General features: G+C 58.0%; 1 protein-coding gene across 7 annotated transcripts; it reads left to right on the forward strand.

Moving 5' to 3' along the window:
• The first annotated feature begins 1,696 nt into the window (after positions 1–1,696).
• RELT (RELT TNF receptor) lies at positions 1,697–20,199 on the forward strand. Of its 7 annotated transcripts, none has more exons than XM_064492691.1 (13): positions 1,759–1,835; positions 4,098–4,177; positions 8,991–9,127; positions 13,718–13,787; positions 14,769–14,843; positions 14,950–15,116; positions 15,326–15,405; positions 16,126–16,383; positions 17,393–17,494; positions 17,767–17,848; positions 18,015–18,272; positions 18,681–18,879; positions 19,037–20,199. In XM_064492691.1, exons 4-13 carry the CDS (start codon positions 13,743–13,745, stop codon positions 19,082–19,084), a joined length of 1,314 nt encoding a protein of 437 aa, XP_064348761.1. In that variant the 5' UTR covers positions 1,759–1,835; positions 4,098–4,177; positions 8,991–9,127; positions 13,718–13,742; the 3' UTR covers positions 19,085–20,199. The 7 variants fall into 7 exon arrangements, with proteins under 7 accessions (XP_064348764.1, XP_064348759.1, XP_031316159.1 ...); XM_064492690.1 differs by lacking the exon at positions 1,759–1,835 and adding an exon at positions 1,879–2,291 and having other exon boundaries at positions 4,036–4,177; XM_064492692.1 differs by lacking the exon at positions 1,759–1,835 and adding an exon at positions 1,879–2,291.
• The last annotated feature ends 566 nt before the right edge of the window (positions 20,200–20,765 follow it).

The raw sequence follows: 20,765 nt of genomic DNA on the forward strand, positions 1-20,765 counted from the left end.
TGGAGCTGCAGCCTGAGAGTCCAAAGTTACCAACCAGTGCCCCAACTCAGCCAGGCTGGGCAGAACGCCTCCTCCCACAGAGAACTAGAATGACCTTCAGGCACCAAGTTTGGCACCCTAATTTTCAGATGGGGAAGTTTGAGTCGGAGAGGGATTCAACCAAAGGCCTCACAGACAGCTGGTAGTAGAGACAGGCTTGGACCCTCTCTCTATAGGACATCTGACTAGTAGCCAGTGCTCTTTGGCCAAAAAGCATATCCTCATTTGGATTATTGACTGCATGTGAAATGCCACCATTTGAACTCCAGAACTTGAAACTGGGGCACAGAGGTCCCCTTACAAAGAAAACATTTGCAGGGATAGACGGCATCCTGGGCTGCTCTAGCTCCCTTATCAGATCCCAAGCACGGATCTTCTCTGGACTCCCTCCCATGTGCTCAGATGTTGGGTATGTGACCCTGGGATCACCCCTGCCCTAGCCCTGGGGATGCCTATTGACATATGAATGGCCTGGGGCTATGATCCCTACATCAATTACCAGGGAGCCCTTTCTGCCCTTCCTCCACAGCCTGGACCTGGCCTAGGGAAATGGAAACTCTTCCCCTCTCCCCTTCCCTCTGCAGGTGTCCAGTTCTCCCAAGATCTCTTGGGCCCTGGGGACCTGATCTTCCCCACCCACTCACCCCACAGCTCAGATTCTATGACTCAAGTTTATTTAAAATTCTCCACTTCCCCTACAATCTATCCCAAACAACTCATTTACCTTCCTCCACTTCTGCCATGGTCTGTGATTATCCTGATCCCACCCAGGCCTCTGCCCCCAGCATAAGGCTTACCCTACTGTCTGCATCTCCTCCCAGCTCTGCTGTCCTGGGAGGGCCGCATGGGATCCCCTCAGTGGTACTGAGTAGGGGAAACCCTGGCTTCTGAGCTGTTGCCTCCAATCTTGGCACACCTTATGTTATAACTCCAAGGACACAATTCACAGAGCTGGAAATCACTATGAACAGTGTCCTGGAGTCCCTAGTCACTGCCCCGCTGGGCACTCTGATGGCTGCTGTTGGGAATCGGCAGGGTGGGACAGTAGGGAAGAGAGAGCAGTGTGTCACCTGTCCTGCTGGAAGGAGGGAGTAACTGTCCTGGCAGAGAAGGGTGGGGCTGGGAATGGAGACAGGAAAGACCTCCTAGAGGAAGGAGATTAGGGCTGGGCCCTCGGGAATATGCAGGAGCCCACCAGGTGGGCCTCTATCATAGATTTATTTTCACCAGGCCTTTTCTCACCAACTAGGTGCGGTTTCTGGCGGTGGGCCCGGGCCTCTTCAACAAGGCAAAGTGAGGTTGTTCTCCCTGGCTGCCACTTTCCAGGAGGAAAACGAGACCTAGGGAGGGGCAGCAGTGGCCCCGTTTGCCCTGGCATTGGTGACAGGTCTCAGAGGAGCATCCAAGTCTCCAGTCTATCTTGCATCTTGCAACCCTTTCTTTGGTTTGGAGCCCAGAAGGGGCTGATCCGGGAGGCTTCGTCCGGAGCAGCCCCCTGCAGTTCTCAGGCAGCGGGAGAGATGGCGACACAGAACAGCGCGGCCTGGAGTGAGAGCGCGAGCCCAAAGGCAGCCTCAAGGGGCAGGGGGCGGGGGGGGCGCGAGCCCGGGCCCTGACGTCGGGGGCGGGGCCGGCGGCCGTGACGCGCGGGGCGGGGCTGCGCGCCTTCCCTGCCCAGGCGGCGATTCATTCAAAAGGCGCGCAGCTTGCGCGGCTTCCCGTGCGCTCGACGAGCCGGGCCCGGGCGCCGGGTTGACCTGGGAGCTGGGCTGCTGGAGCTGCCGCCGGGCGCCCAGGTAAGGAGGGTGCGCGGAGCCCCAGCCGGGAGTCCGCTTTCCGCTGCCGGGGCCAGAGGGATGCGGACCCGAGTGGCGCCCTCTGCCTCCCCGCGTCTCTGAGGAAGTTCAGCGGCGCAGCGGATGCCGCAGCCCCGACCCGCGCCCCACAGCCCCCGCCCTGTCCTGTCCCGGCGTCTTCCGAGCACGGTCCCCCCGCCCAGCTCTGAGCCCCCTGCGCCGGAACTTGCACGTCCTCCGGCCGCGACTGCAGGCCCGGCCGTGCACTGTGGGGAAGCCCCAGCGGAACTTGCAGTTTGAGTAGCCAAAGGGCCGCGGAGACGCCCCCAGCCCCAGAAACTTGGACCAAGACCAGGACGGGTGCGGGACGGGACGGTGGCGCTTCGGTGCGGCTGCGGCTCGGGGCTGCCGGAGAGGGTGGCTGAACGGTGTCAGTCCGTGACTGTGGGTGACATGGTGCGTGAGGCGGCCCAGTCCGGGCGAACGTGTGGCCGGGACACTGGGCGGTGACGCCGGGCCGGGCGGGAGACACAGAGGGGCTCTGTGTGTCTGTGACAAGGCGGAGTGTGTGCGTGTGGTTGTGTGAGAGAGAGACCCCAGGTCACTGCGGTGACTGTGACCCCAGCCAGCTGTGAGTGAGATCCCAGGTCACTGGGGTCACAGAGTGTGTGGCTTGGGGTATGACCAGGGCAGGGCCAGGGCCCTCGTTAACGTGAGTGAGTGTGGAGTGGAGAGAGGAGCCCCAAGTGACCGACAATCGGTCCCCAAACACTGGGGCCATAGTGTGCTGTACAAGTAGTGCAGTGTGTGTATCCGCACCTCAGGGAAGTGAGTAAGAGGAGGAAAGAGAAGGGACCTCAAACACCTACTAGCAGATGAGGGGCTGGAAGGAGGAGGGCCAGGGAGGTGACAAGGGTCTCTCCAGGACTGTCCCCAAGGGGGCGCCCCTCAGGAGCTCAGTTCAATAAGGGGGAGTGGGTCCTGAGTGACTTGCCTTGGTAGAGGGAGAGAGGGCCAACGCTGGGCAGCATTTGGTGGGGTGACACATCTGGTAGTTGCTGAGAGGCCCTGAGGTAGCCTCAGGCTCCACCTCTGTCTGTCCCCCTCTCTATTCCCCCCACCACACACACACACACACAAGGTCTGTGAGACCTGGCTCACAGAGGGCTCTGCCCTCTGGTAACCAGTATTCTCACTGGGCCAGGGCAGTCTTGCTTTCAGATCTTGCCCTCCCTGGGCCTCAGTCTCTCCCTGTCCGCACAATGAGATATTAAGCTGAGAACAGCCTGTGAATCATCACTTTGGGATCCTCTATTGTTTTTGGGTCAAATGCCTCTGTTCTCCCCTACCTCCCTTCAGGCAGACAGACTGCAGTGGAGGGTAGGAGCAGGCTGTCTGATGGAGACAAAGTGGCCCAGGGGCTGCACCCAGGTGCTGGTAACGGGGTTGGAAGCATAGCTCCTTGGACCAAGCCCAAAGCTGTGATCCATAGACTTTGCTTCTCTGGTCCCCATCTCCTTTCTTCAGTATCCTTTGTGGGGGGAGAGGGGACATGGACTTGTGCCCCATAAGTGGTCTCTGATTTGGAGAGCTGGAGCAGAGCCCCTTCACCATCTGGGCTAGACCCTTCTGAGGCTCCCACCCCTAGGAGGGTCTTCCAGGTTTATGCAAGGTGAAGTGGAAATCAGGCTCCCTAGCCCCAAATGGGTAAGGGGGCACCTGCTGAAGGATCCAAAAGTTCTCTTCTCTGCTGTTCTCTGAAAATGTTGATTGCATTCTTGGATCCGGTGTGAGGGGCGGGGAGCACCGGGTGCTGTGCTTAATACTTAATGGCGGGCTCTTGTTGAATACTCACAGTGGTTCTGAGTTGTGGTAATTGTTTTTTAGAGAAGGAAACAGGTTCTGAGAAGCAAAGTGATTTGCCCAAGGTCATGCAGAGTCAGGACAGTACCAGGACTGGAATTCAGGTCTCCTGCCCCTGAAGCCCTGTGAGATGCTTGGAGAGGGTCCCTCACCTTCCTAATATCTGCTCTTGGCTTATCTGGACTTTGTTCTCTCAAACCCAAGGTGGCAAGCATGGGCTTGGCAGGGTGTGTTGTTGTGAGTTCTGAGTGTGGTGTTTATTTGCACACAAGTCTGAAACATTGGGGTGGGTGGGTTACATGGTCTTCCTGTTCCTCCTCTTCCTCCCTACCCTAAGCTTGCAGCACCTCCCCCACCCCAGCAAGAGGTCACCAGAAAGGCTTGTCTCCTGCCTTCTAGAGCCTGTTACTGACTTTGGGAGCATCCATGTAGCTCCAAAGAGTGTCCGGAGTCAGCAGCACCACCTGGGCTCAACAGTGGTAAGGATGATTTAAAGTCCCAGTCGACCGTCACCATACCTGAGAGGCCCTACGCCCCTATTCAGAGTTGTTCTAGGGGAACTTTCCCGAATCCACCCACACGCTGCTTGGCCGAGAGCTGGAGCTGGGGATCAGGGTGTCTCTTGGTCCTCTCTGGAATGACTGGAGCTGTACTTGGGGCTAATCAGAATAGCTGTCTTGGTCTCCTGGGGCTGAGCCTGAGTTATTTCCATCCCCAGCAGAGAGGTGGAAATAGCTCAGGGCCGAGGAAGGGCAGGGAGTGGGGAAGGTTTAATCAAGGGTTAACCTCTTCTGATCCCAGCCCTACCCTGTGCTCTGCCCAAACCAAACCTTTCTGGGAACTTGGTTTCCCTGGATGACAAGGACGATGGCAGCGGGGCCAGGCTGGGTTTCCAGTGTGGCTCCAGTTGGGACTGGTGCGGTGCTGGAAGGAGGTGCCTGTGTCTAGCCAAGGAAGGGGGACTATCAGCCCCTTGCCCCTGCTCATAGGGTCAGCCTCATGTTACAGAGGGAGAGACTGAGGTTCTGAGAAGTGCTGGGACTTAGCCCAGGACCCCCCAGAACCCTGACATTCTGGCCCTCACCCTCCAGACAGGGGACCCACCTTTTTTCTTACCACATGTTCCCCAGCAGGCAGCACATGGCCCAGGCCTGGAAGCAGGCCCAAGACATGCCTTCACAGTCAGGGCGCCCTCTTATGTTCCAGCTCTGGCCTTGCTGTCCTTGCCCCGACTCTTCTACTGGCCTATCTGCCTCCCTTTCCAGTTCCTCCACACCCTGCCAGGGCAGCCTCCCTAAAGTTACTTAGACTTTTTTCTTACAAAATGTAGATTCAGTCTCCTCATCCTGGTTTTCCTTCCAGGACCCTTTTGAACTTTATACCTTCACCCTCATCTCTCCCTACCAGATGCCTTGGTTCTACTCTGCCTTTGCTTTTGCTATCTCCTCTTTCTAGAACCCTCCTGGTCATTCAGGGTAAACTCCCCCCATCCCCACCCACTCCTCCACCTGGGAAGCCCTCCTGCCCAGTGTTAGTCCCTCTTCATTGTGTGGTCCACCTGCCACGTGTCCCCCCTCACCTCTAGGAATAGGTGCAGGGGTGAGGCCCTCATGGGTACTGCACAACCGGCTGGATGGGGTTGGCCTGGCCGGCAGCCTGCCCTCTGCTGAGGCCGTATCTCTGCTGGCCAGGCCTCCTCCTGAGGAAGGGCAGCCACTGTAGGCTGAGGGCCTACTGTGTGCTGGGATGCACAGGGAGGTTTGTACCCAGGGTCTCTGATTTTCCCATGTGTGTGCTGGGGGTTAAGGGCAAATACTCAAGGCCACTCCTGTGTGTTGGGGTGAGCTTGGTGCTTGCCATGGGCACTTCTCAGGCACAGCCCTCATTCTGGGCCAGCAGAGGAAGCTCCTTACTTCAGGCCCTGTGGTGTGTCAGGCCGTGGGCACAGGGTTCCTTGCAGCTGGACTTACAGGGGATCCCCTTTCTTTCCAAATGCTCAATGGGGAGCCAAGACTCAGAGGGCAGAGGGGTCCAGCCCTAGTTTGAGTCACACAGTCGCTGGTGCTAGAGCCTGGCATTCAAGCTCTCACCCAACCCCCAGCCCTATCTCCAGGCAGAGGTGAGGGTTGTCTGACAATTCTGGCATCAGATTCCAAACAAAGACCAGGCTGGCTACCTACAGGGGGATGAGGAAGCTTTGGTGGGGCTGTTCAGCACCTGGCCTGGGCTGGGTTTGGGGACCAGCCCTTCAGGTGAGCAGGAGGGGTGGACCAGAGAGGGAAGGGTTTTGCCTGAGCTCAGCCAGCAGGGCACCCCCAACTCAGGATTGAGGGTGCTGGGACATGGTCTCTGGCAGTGCTGGGGCTGGGGTGGCAGGGAAGACAGGAGGAGCCAATGCTGCGTCCCTACTGTATGCCCAGCCCTGGATAGCACCCTGAGGCCCTCTCATCCTCAGACTCATGTCAGTGCAGTCAGCAGCCCCGTCCAGGTACAGGCAGGGAAAAGAGGACCCAGAGAGGGGAAGGGACTTGCAAGACTCCCGTGTCACTGGGATCCTCACCTAGGTCTATTTGCTGGGAAGGCCAGAGCTCTTTCCCTGGCCACCCTGGGAAAGATGAGAGCTCTATAAATAAACTCCCCATGTGGCTGTGAGTGTGTGCCCTGGCTACTTGGCAGAGATGGAGAGGGATGGAGGGACCTTTATAGCCAATTAGAGGCAGGGTCTTAGTGTGTGATTGGAGAGAGAGAAGGAAGGAGGGCTTCTGGAAGGAGGGACTTAACTTGGACCTGGGCCCTCTTCACGGTGAGCATGGGGAGGGCGCTGTGTACCCACCTCCTGCTTGCACTTCCCTCCCTCCCTGAGGGGGACCACAAATAATGATGGCTGAAGAGGCCAGGAGAGGGGTGGGTCCACCCTGACAAGGAGGCTGGGAAGGCTTCCTGCAGGAGGTGGCACCTGGGCTGAGGCCTGATTGTAAGAAGAGCCACTGTTCCCCAATGAACAATGGATCCTTCAGCAATGCCAGGGGGTCAGCTGGACAGGCACAATTGTCCCAAATTACAGAGGAGGAGACAAGCTCCAGGATGTAGGGCTAGGTCCTAACTGCTCAGCACCCCTCCACCTTCCTTACTGTGACTTCAGTTGGCCTGGGAGCAGGTGGACACAGGCCTGTGTAAGGGCTGGGAAGTGGGTCCTCTCGGGAGGCCAAGGCTTCTCCATCCGTGATACTGGGACAGACACTGGGTTCTCCCTTGCTTGCTCCCGAGTCACTGGCTGACCTTGGCTGAATGCTGCTCGGTTCTGAGCTTGAGTTCTGGCCCTTGTGGGCTGTTGAGAACTGGTACTTAGGAGAGGTCTGGCTAGTTCTATTTATGGTGCCTTCTCTTACCCCTCAGGACCTTTGTTTGCAGAGAAGGACCCTGAAGCTCAGGGAGTATGAGTAACTTGCTGAAGGTCAAAAGCTTAAATCCAGGTGTGATTGCTCCGGGGCCCAGCCTCCCCACTCAGGCTGACCTCTGTCCACAAGCTCTGTAGGTTAGGGCCTGACCTGGGATTGCTGGGAGCAAGGGAGTCTCTTTGCCGAGCACCCAGAGTCTGGAGGAGTTGGAGAACAGGGCAGGCTGGGCCTGTGGTCTCCCCTCAGTCTCTCGAAGCCTCGCCCAAATTGGCCTGGTCAGGGTGATGGGGCAGGGCCTGTGCTGAGCAGACTCTGGGCTGCCCTGGCACAGTAGCGGTTGGTACCAGATGCACGGCTGGGGCAGGAGGCAAAGGTGGCTTCTCAGAGGAGAAGGTGGCAGTGGCACGAGTAGGGGTGGGGAGTTGGGTGTCCTGCAGCCCTCCTAGGCCCCTTGCTGTCCTGTCTCAGGGCCTGGGAACTGGCCCAGCCTCCCTGCAGGAAGCCCCTGGTTTTGAGCCCTTGGGTGCTAGGCTGGAGTAGGGTGTGCAGGAGCAGTGGGAATGCCAGGCTTTGGGTGGCGAGGGCAGGGGCTGCCAGCTGCCTGTCCCCAGTCCTAATGGTATAAACCTTGTCTCGTTTGAGACCAGGTTGTTACAGGGTCTACTCACCCTCTCTGAGCCTCAGTTTCCTTATTTGTGAGGCCTGGAACCCTGTCTTTGAGGCCAGGAAAGGGAATGGGCATGTGGTAGGTGCTTAGGCGGGGTGGGTGTTGGGAAGCCCCAGCTCTGCCTCAGAGAACTGTCTGGTTTAGGCCCCTGCCCCGCCTCCCAGTCCCAGGCTCAGCCCAGGGAGGGGGCAGGGATTTTATCTTTACCCAGACTGGGAGGGGCTGGGTGGGCCCAGTCTGGCCACCTCAGCCCTTTTCTCAGCCTCAAGGGCCAATTAGCCCCCTCAGCCCCACCTGCCTACGTCTTGCCCCTGAGCCTCCTGAACGCTGCCCTGGGTGCAGCTGCTGCCTGGTGTGCCTGGTGCGGGATTAGGGGTCTGCATTGCCTGGAATCCTCACCCCATGGCTGTGACCTGGGAGATCCTGGCAGCCTGAGGGAATGGGTGCACCCTTCTTCCTGAGTGGCCTTGAGGCAGCCTCTGCACACCTCTGGGCCCCCAGCCCGTCAGCAGCCCTAGGGAGCTGGGCTCCACCCTGGGATCTTCCTCTTCCTCCTCCTGGGAATTCCCAGCCTTCCCTGGGCTTCCTGCTTCTCACAGGTCCCAGTGCCTTTCCCCTCGGAGCTGGCATAGATGAGGGCAGCATGCAAATGTGTATGGATGCAGGGAAATTTCAGAGGCCCCAGAGACCCCCATGGGGACAGCACCTCCTTCCCTGGGGCCCACCTGGGTGCTTTGTGATAGTCTCTCAGTTGAACGCCTCCTGGGTGCCACTAGCTCCCTAGCCTCTGCTGTCAGGTTGCAAACACTTAGAACATCTGCTATATGCCAGGCCCAGGGCCAGGCTCCAGGGTAGGAGGGGCTAGGAGTGAGGTGGGAAGCATTCAGATAGACCTGGGCTGTTCAAATAGACCCTGCTTCACTTACTGGCTTTGTGACCCATACAGGTGACCTCTCATAGCCTCAGTTTACCCAGGTGTGAAACAGGGATGCTCACCTCTCCTATGAGGAGTGGAGGCAACCCACGATGAGGGCCTGGCCCAAGGGAATGAAGGTCAGGTCCCTTCCCTGTGAGGATGGAGGATGAAAAGGATGCAATGCCTAGCAGTCTTCACTGCCACCCAATGTGGGCACTGCCCTACTTCAGCCCCAGTTGCCAGGAAACCACTGGGTTCCTCGCTAACCTGGATTTCTCTATTGATGGGCAGCCTTTGTCTTCCTGCCTCAGGTGCGGCCACTGCTGAGGGGGGCCCATGTCCAGCTGTTTCCCGGCAACCCTAGACTCTGGAGGTTGCAGGGAGGGCCACAGGCCATAGAGCCACGGACTGGGAAACGGAAGTGCCTGCCTCCCAACCCCTGCTCCAGGTGGGTACCTGCCTCCCACCTCTGTCGCCCCAGTCCTGCCTCACTTGGCAGCAGCCCAGTGAGCCCTCTGAGGCACAGGTTGTTCATCCCTCTCCCTCCCCTGCTAACCCTTCAAGGCTCCTGTAGGCCCTCAGGGAAATGCAGGCTTCTCAGCTTGCAACCTAGTCTTGGTGTGACTTGGGCTCTGCCCAGTAGCCTTTCCAGACCCCTCTCCCTTCACCCTCCCACCCCCCAGATTGTCACTGTGGCTTGTCGGGCACCTACTGTGTAACAGGTCCTGTGCCAAGCAAGCGTACATAAATGTAAGAGAATCTCATTCATACTTCACACCTCCCATCAAGTGTGTGCCATTGTCCCTTCCACAATTTACACATGGGGAAACTGAGGCCCAGTGAATGCTTATTGAGGGCTTGCTCTGTGCCAGGCCCTGTGCTGAGTATTTAATGTGAATTCTCTCATCTTGTCCTCACAACAGCCCTCTGAGGGGCAGGAGGTTGGGGGTGGGGTCCACAGCAACAAAGCCAGTGAAGAGCAGAGCAAGGAAGGCTGGTTCTCCCCAAGTTAGCCCAGGGTTTCAATCCCCCCTCCGCAACCCCAACCTCTGGGCTCCTTAACTATCAGCCTGCTCTCTGGCCCTCTCCTGATCAATTTTTCTGATCCCCTTGGTTCAGCACATACGTACTCAAGTGCTGGGTCCTGGATACGAGGGGCAGCACCCCTGTCAGTGGGGAAGGGGCTGGGTAAACAGGATGGTCACACCCAGGGCAGTTAATGTACAAATGAGGTGGTGGTTGGGGGCTTCCAGGAGGAAGTGACTTTGAGCTAAGCTTTGAAGGAAGGGTAGATGTTGGTCAGGTGATGGGAGGGGTTTCTGGGCAGAGAAAACAGCAGGTACCAGTGCCGTCTGAGGAGGCAAGTGTGGGGGCTGAAAGAAGCTCAAGAGTGGCTGGAGGTGGAAGGGGGGCAGGAGCCAGATTTCAGTATTGAGACACCTAGGCTGCAGGCTGCAGACACCTGGCTGACCTGGAGGCCAGGGCGTGGGGTGGAGGGTGGGCATGGGGCCATGGGAGAGAGACTGTTGGGATTTGGGAAGCTTCAGTGGCCACCATGGAGGCTGGAAAGTGAGTGCCTGGAGGTGGGGCCCCAGGCTGGGGCCGGGTTACCCCACGAGCTTCAGTTCTGGGAAAGGGGAAGCTGCCGAGGCCTGAGGAGGCCTGGGCGGTGACATAGCTTCCTCTTTCTCTGAGCCTCCAGAGCTGCACCTCCCTGGGGCTCCTGCCACCTCTGGCTTGGGGCCCTTGTCTCAGCTTTGCTAGTTGGCTTTCTTCCAGGGAATTTCTGGTTCTAATTGTTTGGGCATTTTTTGGAGGGTAGGGGTGGGCTGAGTGTGAGGAAGGCCCACCCCCACCAAGCCCCCACAAGCCTGTTTCGGGGAGGTCTCCTGCTCCAGACATCAGCCGAGGGAGGGTTTTGTGGTAAATGAGACAGACTTCCCTGCCCTTGCTGCTGTCTGGTGGGGGGCCAGCAGTCAACAAGTAAGCAAACAAATCATTACAAACCTGGGCAGGAGGTGCAGGGGAAAAGAAGGGGTGACGTGGAGGAAATCACATGACCTATGTCAGGCTCATTACCTTAGTTAAACTTCGTGACAGCCTCACTCTGGGAGATAAACATCCCTATCTTGCACACGAGGAAACTGAGACCGAGTGAGGTGAAGCAGGAGCTTGGGTTCCCCAGGGAGTTGGTGGCAATGGGGACAGGCCCCAGGCTAGGAGATTTCAGGGCAGAGTGGCCTCTAAGCTAACTTCCGTCTCTGCCCCTGGGGCTCTGGGGATGGTTCTCCTCTGCCAGGACTACTCCCACCGTGGGCTGAGGACGTACCCTTCTCCGGGCCTTGGTCTGGCCATTTTTGATAGCCCTCCCCCAGGAAGTCCTCAGGAGGTGCTGGACTTCAGAAGGTCACTGACTGCCCTGCCTACAAGAAGGCAGGGGTGTGGGGGTGGAGCCTTCACAGACCCCTACCCAGCCAAGGGGCTTGATCTGAACTTGCTTTTCAGTCAAGGTTCCAGGGCTCGGGGCATAGATGATGCTGAAGGCCTGATGGGGGGAGGGTGCAGAGTGGGTGTTAGAGCAGCATGCGTCCATGTGCTTACAGAGGGGTTCTGGGCGGTGGCCAGCAGTTGCCTGACCTGGCAGGTCCACTGGGGGCTCTGTCTGCCTGAGTGTGGGGGCCGGGGGCACTGCTGTAAGCAGAGACTCAGGCAGCCAGACTGGTGTAAGTGCTGGTTTGGGTTAATTAGAAGGTAGGTAATTAGAAGGCGTCAGGGCGCTAGGTGGCGAGTGTCTGTGAATGTGCCTGAGTGGGCCCTTGCTGTCTTTGAGTCTGGGCCTTTGGACTCCGTTTTCCTCCTGGAAGTCTTGAGATCCTAGCTCCCTGTTTGTTTAGAGGTGAGGAGCTGCACAGCCCCTCCCTGGTCCCCCAGCAGGTGCCAGTCACGGCCAGGCGTGGGACTGGGGCCCTCTCCTCGGTGGCTGTTGTGCCTCTTACTTGCCACCCCTGCCCCAGCTCTCTGGGCCCACCCTGGGGACATGGAGGGGTGCAGGGTCTGGGGACTGGGTGGTGGGGTGGCCAGACTGAGGCCTTGGGGCTTATGGTCAAATCTGTGGGTTAGGTCCCTGAGGAACAAAGGAGAGGGCCATGGAGGTGGGGAGCTTGAGTGGGAGCTGGGCCTGGGCAGGGAGAAGGGACACTTGTGACCGAGGTGGAGGAAGGACCTGTGGAGGATGAGTTAGGGGCTGCCACCTGTTCGGTGCTGACTGCAGGGTACCACCTTCACTTTACGCTGTGGCTGGACCTTCTGTCCCGGGTTTTCCCATGAGCTGGTCTTGGGCCAAGAGCCATTGCCAGTGACCTGGAGAGTCCCGAGGATGGTGTGACCGCTGCCCCTCCCCCTCCCCTGTGGTGTAACTCAAACCCCTGGCCGGCAGAGGTCTGTGCCAGGCCAGGCCACCCAGTGCAGGTGGATCAGTTTCCTCCGGCTCCTTTTCCAGGTGGGAAGTCCAGGCCGCCCGTAGGCTGAGGGGCTCGCATGTGACCTAGGGTTTACTGCAGGCAGCGCTTCTCCTTCCAGGCTTGGCGTCAGGAGGCTCCAGGCCCAGACAAGTTCCCCTTAACCTGCTGGGCTTGGCTCTTCCTCCCTGCCCTTGGGGGTCAGATGCTGCCTGTGGCCTGTGCCTGCGGCTCCACAACCACAGCTCCCCTCACCCTCCCGTCTGGAGGCAGGCCTCCTGGGAAGATGTCATGGAACTCCCTTGCTCTGCCACTCTACCTTCTGTTGTCTAATCCAAATCTTCCTGCTCTTCCATCCGTGTCTACTGGCTGGAGATTTTTCTCCAGAGGAGGGCACACTCTTGAGCCTGGGGGCTCAGCCTCAGGCCAGTGCCCATCATACTCTGTGCTCTCAGGTGCCTTATTTTGTTTCTTGGCACTTCCCGCCATCTGGCAGTGGGACATTCACTTTTGTTGTTGTTTTTAAGGTTTTATTTATTCATTCATTCATTCATTCATTCATTCATTCATTCATTCATTTATGGAGGTGCTGGGGAATGAACCCAGGACCTCATGCATACTAAGTATGCACTCCACCACTGAGCTACACCGCTGCCCCCCTCCCCAGCCCCCAATTCACTGTTTATCTGTTGGCCATTGGTTTCCCTGGGGATGTGAGCTCCCCCAGGACAGGGACAGTATCTGTCTTATTTATATCCTTTTCTGTTTTGAGGGCAGTGCCCGGAACAGTAGCTACCTGAGAGGACAGAGGGCTTGAAGGCTGCCTGCCACAGGTCTGCCCATGGCTCAAGAGATGTAGACACATCCCAGACCTCTGTGGTGAAGTCTGCTGGGTGTGGACGGTGGGACACGTGGGAAGGCCAGGACTGTGATGGGGTCGGGAGTTGGGGAGGGGACACACACAGGAGCTTTGAGGGCCAGACCCAGCTTTGGGAAAATGGAGATCTAGAGAAGCTTCCGGAAAGAGAGGTTTTTGTGTTGGGCTTTGAAGTGTGAGGAAAAGGTCTTGCTTGGAACAGAAACAACAAGAGTGAAGGCAGAGAAGCAAGAGAGGCTGGGCTTGCTCGTGGGCCCCACAAGGAGGCGTTCTTAGTGGCAGGACCCTGAGTGCTGGAGATGAGAGTGGAGAGTCTGGGCATGGGGGCACTGTCAGCCTTCTTGTTCCTCCCACCCCTGGGGTGGGAGGGATGAAGCTGTAGGCTTCCTTCCTCCTAGCCGCCCCCGCCCATACTCCAGGGTACCTGGCTGTTTATGAGAGGGGCAGGAAGCCCTTCCTCCTCTGGGAAGCCTCCCAAGCCTGTGCTGCCCTGGGAGCCTGTGGCCCCAGACAGGGCGCCCCCACTTCTACTCAGGCCTGCAGCGGGGAGCGGTGAGAGTAGGCCAAGCTGCCCCAGTGCTCTGCCTGCCTAGCAACACCTCGCGACGCCCCCGTCCAGCCCTGTCATGGGGGCAGCCCTGGAAGGACAGCAGCCACCTGCCTGTTCCCACCTCCAGCTGAACCTCCCCTCCGTCTGCCCTAGGCTGGCTACCCGCTAGAGCCTGAGGATGAAGCTGAGCCTGCCACACTGGCCCCTGACCTGCTTCCTTGCGGTGAGTTGGGGATGGGATAAGGACAACGTGAGCCCTGAGCCCTGCACCCCAGCCCTGAAGAGGTGGAGTGCGGGTGCCACTCAGGAACCCGTGGCCGCAATGGGTGCTGGGATTGTTTATGCAGCTCTTCCTAGAGACAGTTCGATCCTAGGAAGCATCTCCTGGCCCAGGCCGCTCCTCGCGTGGGTGGCCTCCCAATGCTTGGCATGTACTGGAGCCAGGTCTGGGGACTGAGGAGGTCCCTAGTCTCCTGTGTGACATTCTCTCTGCCCTTCTCTGTGCCTGCCACCCCAAAGCTGGGGCCCAATTGGAGGACTGGGATGGAGGGTGGGTCTCCCCACTGGGCAGGTTTCAGGTCAGACAGTTCACATCTGGAATGGGGAGAGAGGGAGCTCCCAGTGGAATGGCGGGAGGGGGCACAAATTGAGAAGATCCTTCCTTTGGGACCTGTCATGCCCTGTGTAGATGCCAAGGTGTGAGCAGGCTGGCCGTGAGTTGCAGGGAGGTCACAGACTCAGCCGAGGGCCCAGAATAGGAACTACCAGCTGTAGACTTGGCCCCAGGGGTGATGAGCAGAAGCTGGTTAGTGACATGCTCAGCTATGGTGTGGGGGCCAAGGCAGCAGGAAGAGGGCACAGAACTTGAGAGGAATTCGGAAGAATTTCCTCCTCATCATCCTAGTGAGCTGGAAGGGTATGACTCAGGCCCAAGGGCTTGAGATTCTGATCCGGCCCTGTTGGGGGCTTTCCAGCACTTTTCAGAAGCAGATGTGGTTCTCTCCTTGCCTAGGTGATAGAGACAGGCAGGTTTTACTTGCAGCACAAGGCATTGAGCTTAGAGAGTGTCCCCAAAGCCTGGGTGGGGGTGGCCCTGTACAGTCAGCAGTCCCTGCTCCTGGGGCATCTGGAAGTGGGTGGTGGCCCAAGATGCCACGTCCCAGTGCTTTCTACTCTTAGTGTGTCCTGCCCTCTGTTCTTCCAGCTGCTGCCCTGGCCTCTGGCCACTCCAACATCAACAACCCCTTGGCAGTGCCCACCTGGGGAGGAGCCCAACCTGGTGAGCTCGCCCTACTCATCTGCCTCTCCTGGGAAGACTGTTGAGGGCCAAGGCAGAGACCTCAACCCTGGCTCCTGGCTTTGTTCTCACTCTTTCCCTCCCGCAGGACCCAGGGCAGAGCACGTTATGCAGGTCTTGTCCCCCGGGCACCTTCTCAGCCTCCTGGGGCTCTAGCCCATGTCAGCCCCACTCCCGCTGCAGCCCTCGAGGGAGGCTGGAGGCCCAGGCGGGCACCGCAACTCGAGACACACTATGTGGAAACTGCCAGCCTGGGTGAGCCATGGGGTGGCGTGTGGTGGTTCATGGACAGGTAACTAGGACTTGAGATCCTCAAGTCCCAGCCTCACTCACCCCTTAAGTGGGCCTTTGTCTTCCCATCTATGAAGTAGGATGGATCAGGACCAGTGAGGGTGTCCAGTAGAAAGGTCCAGCCTCTCTTAAAGATAGTTTCTGGGCTTCAGTAATGTCTTCCCTCCCTGCAGGTGGTTTGCCCCTTCAGAGGCCCCCCATGTTCCCTGTCAGCCATGCTCCCGGACACCTCTGGGTACTCGTGGCTGTTATGGTGAGTGGCAGATAGGGGTTAGGACTGGTAGGGGTATGTGGGAGGGGGTCTGGCAAGCTTGAGCCCAAGGGCCCCTGCACTACCATCCAAGGCAGTGGGGTCCTCACTCCCCTAGCCCAGGGGAGGGTGTGCAGCCAGAGGGTGTCCAGCAGGACGCAGTCAATTGGTCAACTGGCTGTGTGTCTGTCAACTCTATCTCTGAGTGGCAGAGACTGTCCAGCAGGTGGCTGCTACAGCTGGGGTCTCACATTCTGACTGGTCTCCTGTCCTTATCCCCTCAAAGAGACCCATGTAGATGAGTGTGAGCACACATGCTTCCATACATGCACCTCCTCTCACCTGTTGAGTTGGTCACCTTGTGAAGCAACTAACTCATGGACTAGGTCTTGGGGAGGCAGGATCCCATGTCCCTGTGCCCAGGCATGTGCACTGGTGCCTTTTGTTCACCCCTCTGACCCATCATGGGTGGTAGACAGGGGGTTCAGAGTGTGGCCATCCTGAGGTCTGAGGCTATCTTGCTCAGGCTCATGGACCAATCAGAGAGCCAAAAAGGAGGAGGGGGTGAGTTGGCCTTTGCTTCCCCTATGCGGTGGGGAGCAGGTGGCTCTTGACATGTCAGTACTGTACCCCACACATAGGAACTTGGACCCTGGGCTTCTCTGAGTGTGTTTCTCTCTGCCTGTGTCTTTCCTCCATGCCTCCATCCTCCATGGTGCTCAGAGTGGAGGCGGCGGGCCCAACGTGGTGTGGAGGTGGCGGCAGCAGCCAGCAGTGCAGGGGAGATGCGGCAGCCTGGAAACAGCACGCGGCCAGGCAGCCCCGAGGAGACGGCTGCCCAGTATGCGGTTATTGCCATTGTGCCTGTCTTTTGCCTCATGGGGTTGCTGGGCATCCTGGTGTGTAACCTGCTCAAGCGGAAGGGCTACCACTGCACGGCCCACAAGGAAGTCGGGCCTGGCCCTGGAGGTGGAGGCAGCGGTAAGGCTTAGCCTGGGGTTGGGTGGAGAAGCCAGAGGGCTAGCCCAGCACAGTAGCTTGGGTCCCCTGAGGGGACCTACTTGGCCTGCCCAGGGTTAATCAGGAGGGCTGGAGGTACTGCACATGAGCTGCAGAGGAGACACTGCAGATTCAGAAAGTGGAAGGAAGGGTGAGGTTGCCAAGGTAGCAGCTGGGGCAGAGCAGAGGGTACTCAGAGAGACATGTTCCTCCCACCCCTACCCCAGGGGCCTGAGCTTTTTTTCTTCTTCCTCTTACCCCCAATTGCCCTCAAAGGCCAGAAGGGCAGGAGTCCCACATGCACATACACCACCCATGAACTTGGTGGCCAGGTGAAGACTGAGCAGCGCTTCCCATGCCAGAGCCCTTTCCAACCCCTAACTGCAGACCTCAGGGAGCAGGAAAGGGACAGGAGCTTTAGACAGGCGACTCAGCCTATTTCGCCTGGGACTGCACTTGTTTTCCTAGCCTAGGATTCCCTTTAACTACTGGGTGCTGCCTAGATGCCAGTCCTAGGAGCTCTGTTTACTGCTGGCCTAGGACCATGTGGTCCATTCTCATGCCCTTGAGGTTTCAGCCCTAAGCTTACCAAGGATCCTCAGTTAGCTATATAGACCGGGCGGTGTGTAGGGAGGTGACAGGCCCGGAATGGCGGTTTGCCAGGGTTGTTGGAGGTTCTGGGCAGAAGCAGCCCATGGCTCCCTGAGGCTGAGGAGGGAAGAGGCAGGCCCTGAACGAGTCTGGCCCCCTACCCTGCACACTCTCTGCAGGGACTGTGGAGTTCAGATGGCCCTAAACTGCTAAGCACCTGGGGCTGATGGACGCATAGAACAGTGATGCTGAGTAGTGAAGGTGATAAGGGGCTTCTTAGAACCAGAGTTGAGACAGTAGGTACATGTATATCCAGGATCATAGCCTGACTCTCATAAAGGCCTGGGGCGCCCTCTGCTGTCATACCGCAAGCCCAGAGTGTCTGTGACTCCTTCCCTAGGGTCATGGTTCTTTTCCCCAGGAATCAACCCTGCCTACCGGGCTGAGGACGCCAACGAGGATACCATCGGGGTCCTTGTGCGCCTGATCACAGAGAAGAAAGGTGAGGGGAAGGTCTGACTCCTTTCCTGTGCCCAGGAGAAGGTCTCCTGTCAGAGCCCTGTCCTGCTCCTCCTGCCAGGACACCTCCGGCCAGCCTGGACCTCTCTGACTAGTGTCGGTGGAGAGGTGGAGGAAGGGGGTGGTGGGTAGGTAGGATTTGTGCTGGGGCAGGTTGGGGGTGATGGTTAGATAGAGGGATTCGTGCTGGGGAAAGGGGTTGGGGAGAGTTCCCCTCTTGGCCCAGAGCCAGGTTCTGACTGCAACTGCCCACAGAGAACGCAGCAGCCCTGGAGGAGCTGCTGAAGGAGTATCACAGCAAACAGCTGGTGCAGACCAGCCACAGGCCTCTTCCCAGGTGAGTGAGCCGGTGGGCAAGGAGGGCTCTGACTCAATAGGGAATCAGCCTGCCTCCTGGGGACTCACCACTTGGGTTATGTTCCCCCTCCTATCACCCGGATACCTCCTGGGGTGTCCTGGGCCTGGCTTGCCCCAGTGACTGCTCCCATTTGTGTTTTTCACAGGCTCCCGCCAGGCCCACACAACCTGCCACATATCTGCCCACATCGCCACCACCTTCACACCGTGCAGGGCCTGGCCTCAGTCTCCGGCCCCTGCTGTTCCCGCTGCAGCCAGAAGAAGTGGCCCGAGGTGCTACTGTCCCCTGAGGCTGCAGCTGCCACCACTCCCACTCCCAGACTCCTGCCCAACCCAGCCAGGGCTCCCAAGGCTGGAGCCAAGGCAGGACGCCAGGGCGAGATCACCATCTTGTCTGTGGGCAGGTGAGGTGGGCATAGACACAGCAGGGTCAGAGACATGACATGACAGCTGTTGGGGAGGCAGGGCCCTAGGCTGAGCCATGAAGTGGGCTCAGTGCTGGTCCCACCTTTCCTGGCCTCATTGTGCCTCTCTTTGCAATGTGGGTGGCCAGGGAGAGAAGCCAGGTCTCCCCAGCCATGCTGTGTCTCATGAAGCCATTGGGCCCCAAGGGCAGGGTCCTAGCCCCCATCACACCTGGGCCCCTTCAGGCCAAGAGCCTGTCCACCTGGGATCTTGGCAGTGGGAGGGAGGACATGGGGAGGGCTCAGGCTCTGATCTAGGAACTTGCTGTGTGACCCTGTGGGTACTGCCCTCTCCACACCTGAGGGTCCCCCTCTAATGGGGGATGATTACACCACCTCTCCTCATAGGTTCCGTGTAGCCCGAATTCCTGAGCAGCGGACGAGTTCAGTAGCCTCCGAGGTGAAGACCATCACAGAGGCTGGGCCCTCGGTGGGTGATCTCCCTGACTGTCCACAACCTGGCCTCCCCAGTGAGCAGCGGGCACTGCTGGGAAATGGTGGAAGCTATACTAAGTGGCCGAAGCCCCCAGCAGAGAACAAGGCCGAGGTGAGGACCAGAAGAGTAAGGTGTCTGTTGGCACCTGGACCAACCCTGATTGCAGATGGGGCAGGGGTGGAGGTGCAGAGGGCCCTGGGCAGGGACCACTGTCTTGGAGCTCAGAAGCCCCCTGGTTCAGCTCTGACCTCTCACCCCTGCCCTTCAGGAGAACCGCTATGTGGTCCGGCTAAGTGAGAGCAACCTGGTCATCTGAGAGGCTGTCTCGTCTGAGGATACTGCAGCCCTGACCTGGGAGGTTCCCAAGGCTTCCTGGAGGAGGTGGAGCTGCAGCTAGGCCTGTTGGATCACGAAGCAATGGCCCAGCAGACAAAACAACCAAGGCCAAGGCCTGAAGGTGGGAGTGTCCACCCCAGTAAGGAGGCAGGCCGGCCAGCGGGTGCTGTGTGCAGGAGCAGGTTGAGAACCCCTGCCCCGTCCCTGCCACCCATTTCCTTCCCTGAAGGATGTCCCTGACCCTGTGCCCTGCCCTGACCAGATCCTTGGGGCCCACAGGGTCCTCTGTACCACCAGGTGGCTAGGCCCTCTACCTGGCACCTCTGGCCCCAACACCCTGGTAATTAGCCACTCCTTGCCTCTGTAGAGGGTACCCCCGCTCCTCTTACAACAAGTCCCGTAAAGGGAGGGGTCAACAAAAAGTGAGCTGGGAACTGAGTTCCTGGGTTCTAATCCTGGGCAAGTCCCTGGCCATTACCGGGTCATAATTTTTGACTATGAAGTAGAGAGTGATGTCAGTGCCCAGGGCCTTCCTGCATCTTGCAGGCTCTGGGCTGGGTCGTGTGGGTGGAGGGCTTGACTCCTTGCCACTGCTCCCATTAGTAGCTTTATCTGGCCCCATTTTTGCTGCTTCTGGGCCTCCATCTTCAAAGCTCCCATGGGGCTGCCATCCATGGCTTTGCCTACAGAAGGGGTTTAATGCATGTGCCTGCCCCGGACCCTGCTATCTTTATTGAAATTGAAAAAAAGAGACTGACCTGGCCAGGCAGGGTGGTATAGAGCCCCAGCCTGCCCAGCCCACCTCAAGGTCTCAGGAGCTTCAGGGGAAAGGGGTGTGTGACAGGGCTGGAGGCTCCTCTGGCCTGTTTCTATGTCCCTGTAGTGTTGGTGTGTCTGTCCCCTGGCCTGGGCAGTGCGGGCGATTGCCCAGCCCCAGGCTCCACTCTGGCTCAGACATCTTGTTATTTATTTGGGTTCGTGCAGGCACAGGCCCAATTGCCATTCCCATTTCTCTTATTTATTGAAACTTCACTGTTGTCCCATCCTTATGTCTCCATTTGTTGAATAATAAAAGGTGGGAAAGTAGTATCACAAGGAGCTTCTTTTCCCTGTGCCTCTTCCCAGGTCTGTCCATTCACTGAACAGCTCTGTGCTGAGTTTCACGTGTGGGACAGGTGGGCACCGGGCAGCAGGGGAAGTGGCTTGGAGGGGCCCTCACCTTCCCTGGTTCTCAGTGAAGGCCCTAGAGGCAGTGCTGTCCAGTGGAAATACTGTGCGCCACATATGTAATTTAAATTTTTCTAAAATAGCCACATTTTTTAAAATAAAAAGCAGTGAACTTTTTTTAAACAATAATGTATTTTAACCCAGTATATCTAAAATATTTTCATTTCAATTTTTTTGCTTTGAAATGCGGTATGTATTTTACACTGAGAGCACTTCTTAATGTGAAATAGCGTATTTCAAGGGCTTGATAACCATGTGTGGCTAGTGGCTCCTGTATTGGACAGCACAGCTCTAGAGAAAGTGGAACCTCGCAAATGGATGGGGTAAGTAAGGCATATTGGGGGCTGGAAAATGTGGAAAGGGGAATTGTGTTTGTTTCACAGAGAGGAACAATATGTGCAAAGGCCACACACCAATAAAAATATGAGAAGCTG

The sequence above is a fragment of the Camelus dromedarius genome, chromosome 12, assembly GCF_036321535.1.
Source record: "Camelus dromedarius isolate mCamDro1 chromosome 12, mCamDro1.pat, whole genome shotgun sequence".
In the NCBI taxonomy this organism is placed as follows: domain Eukaryota; kingdom Metazoa; phylum Chordata; class Mammalia; order Artiodactyla; family Camelidae; genus Camelus; species Camelus dromedarius.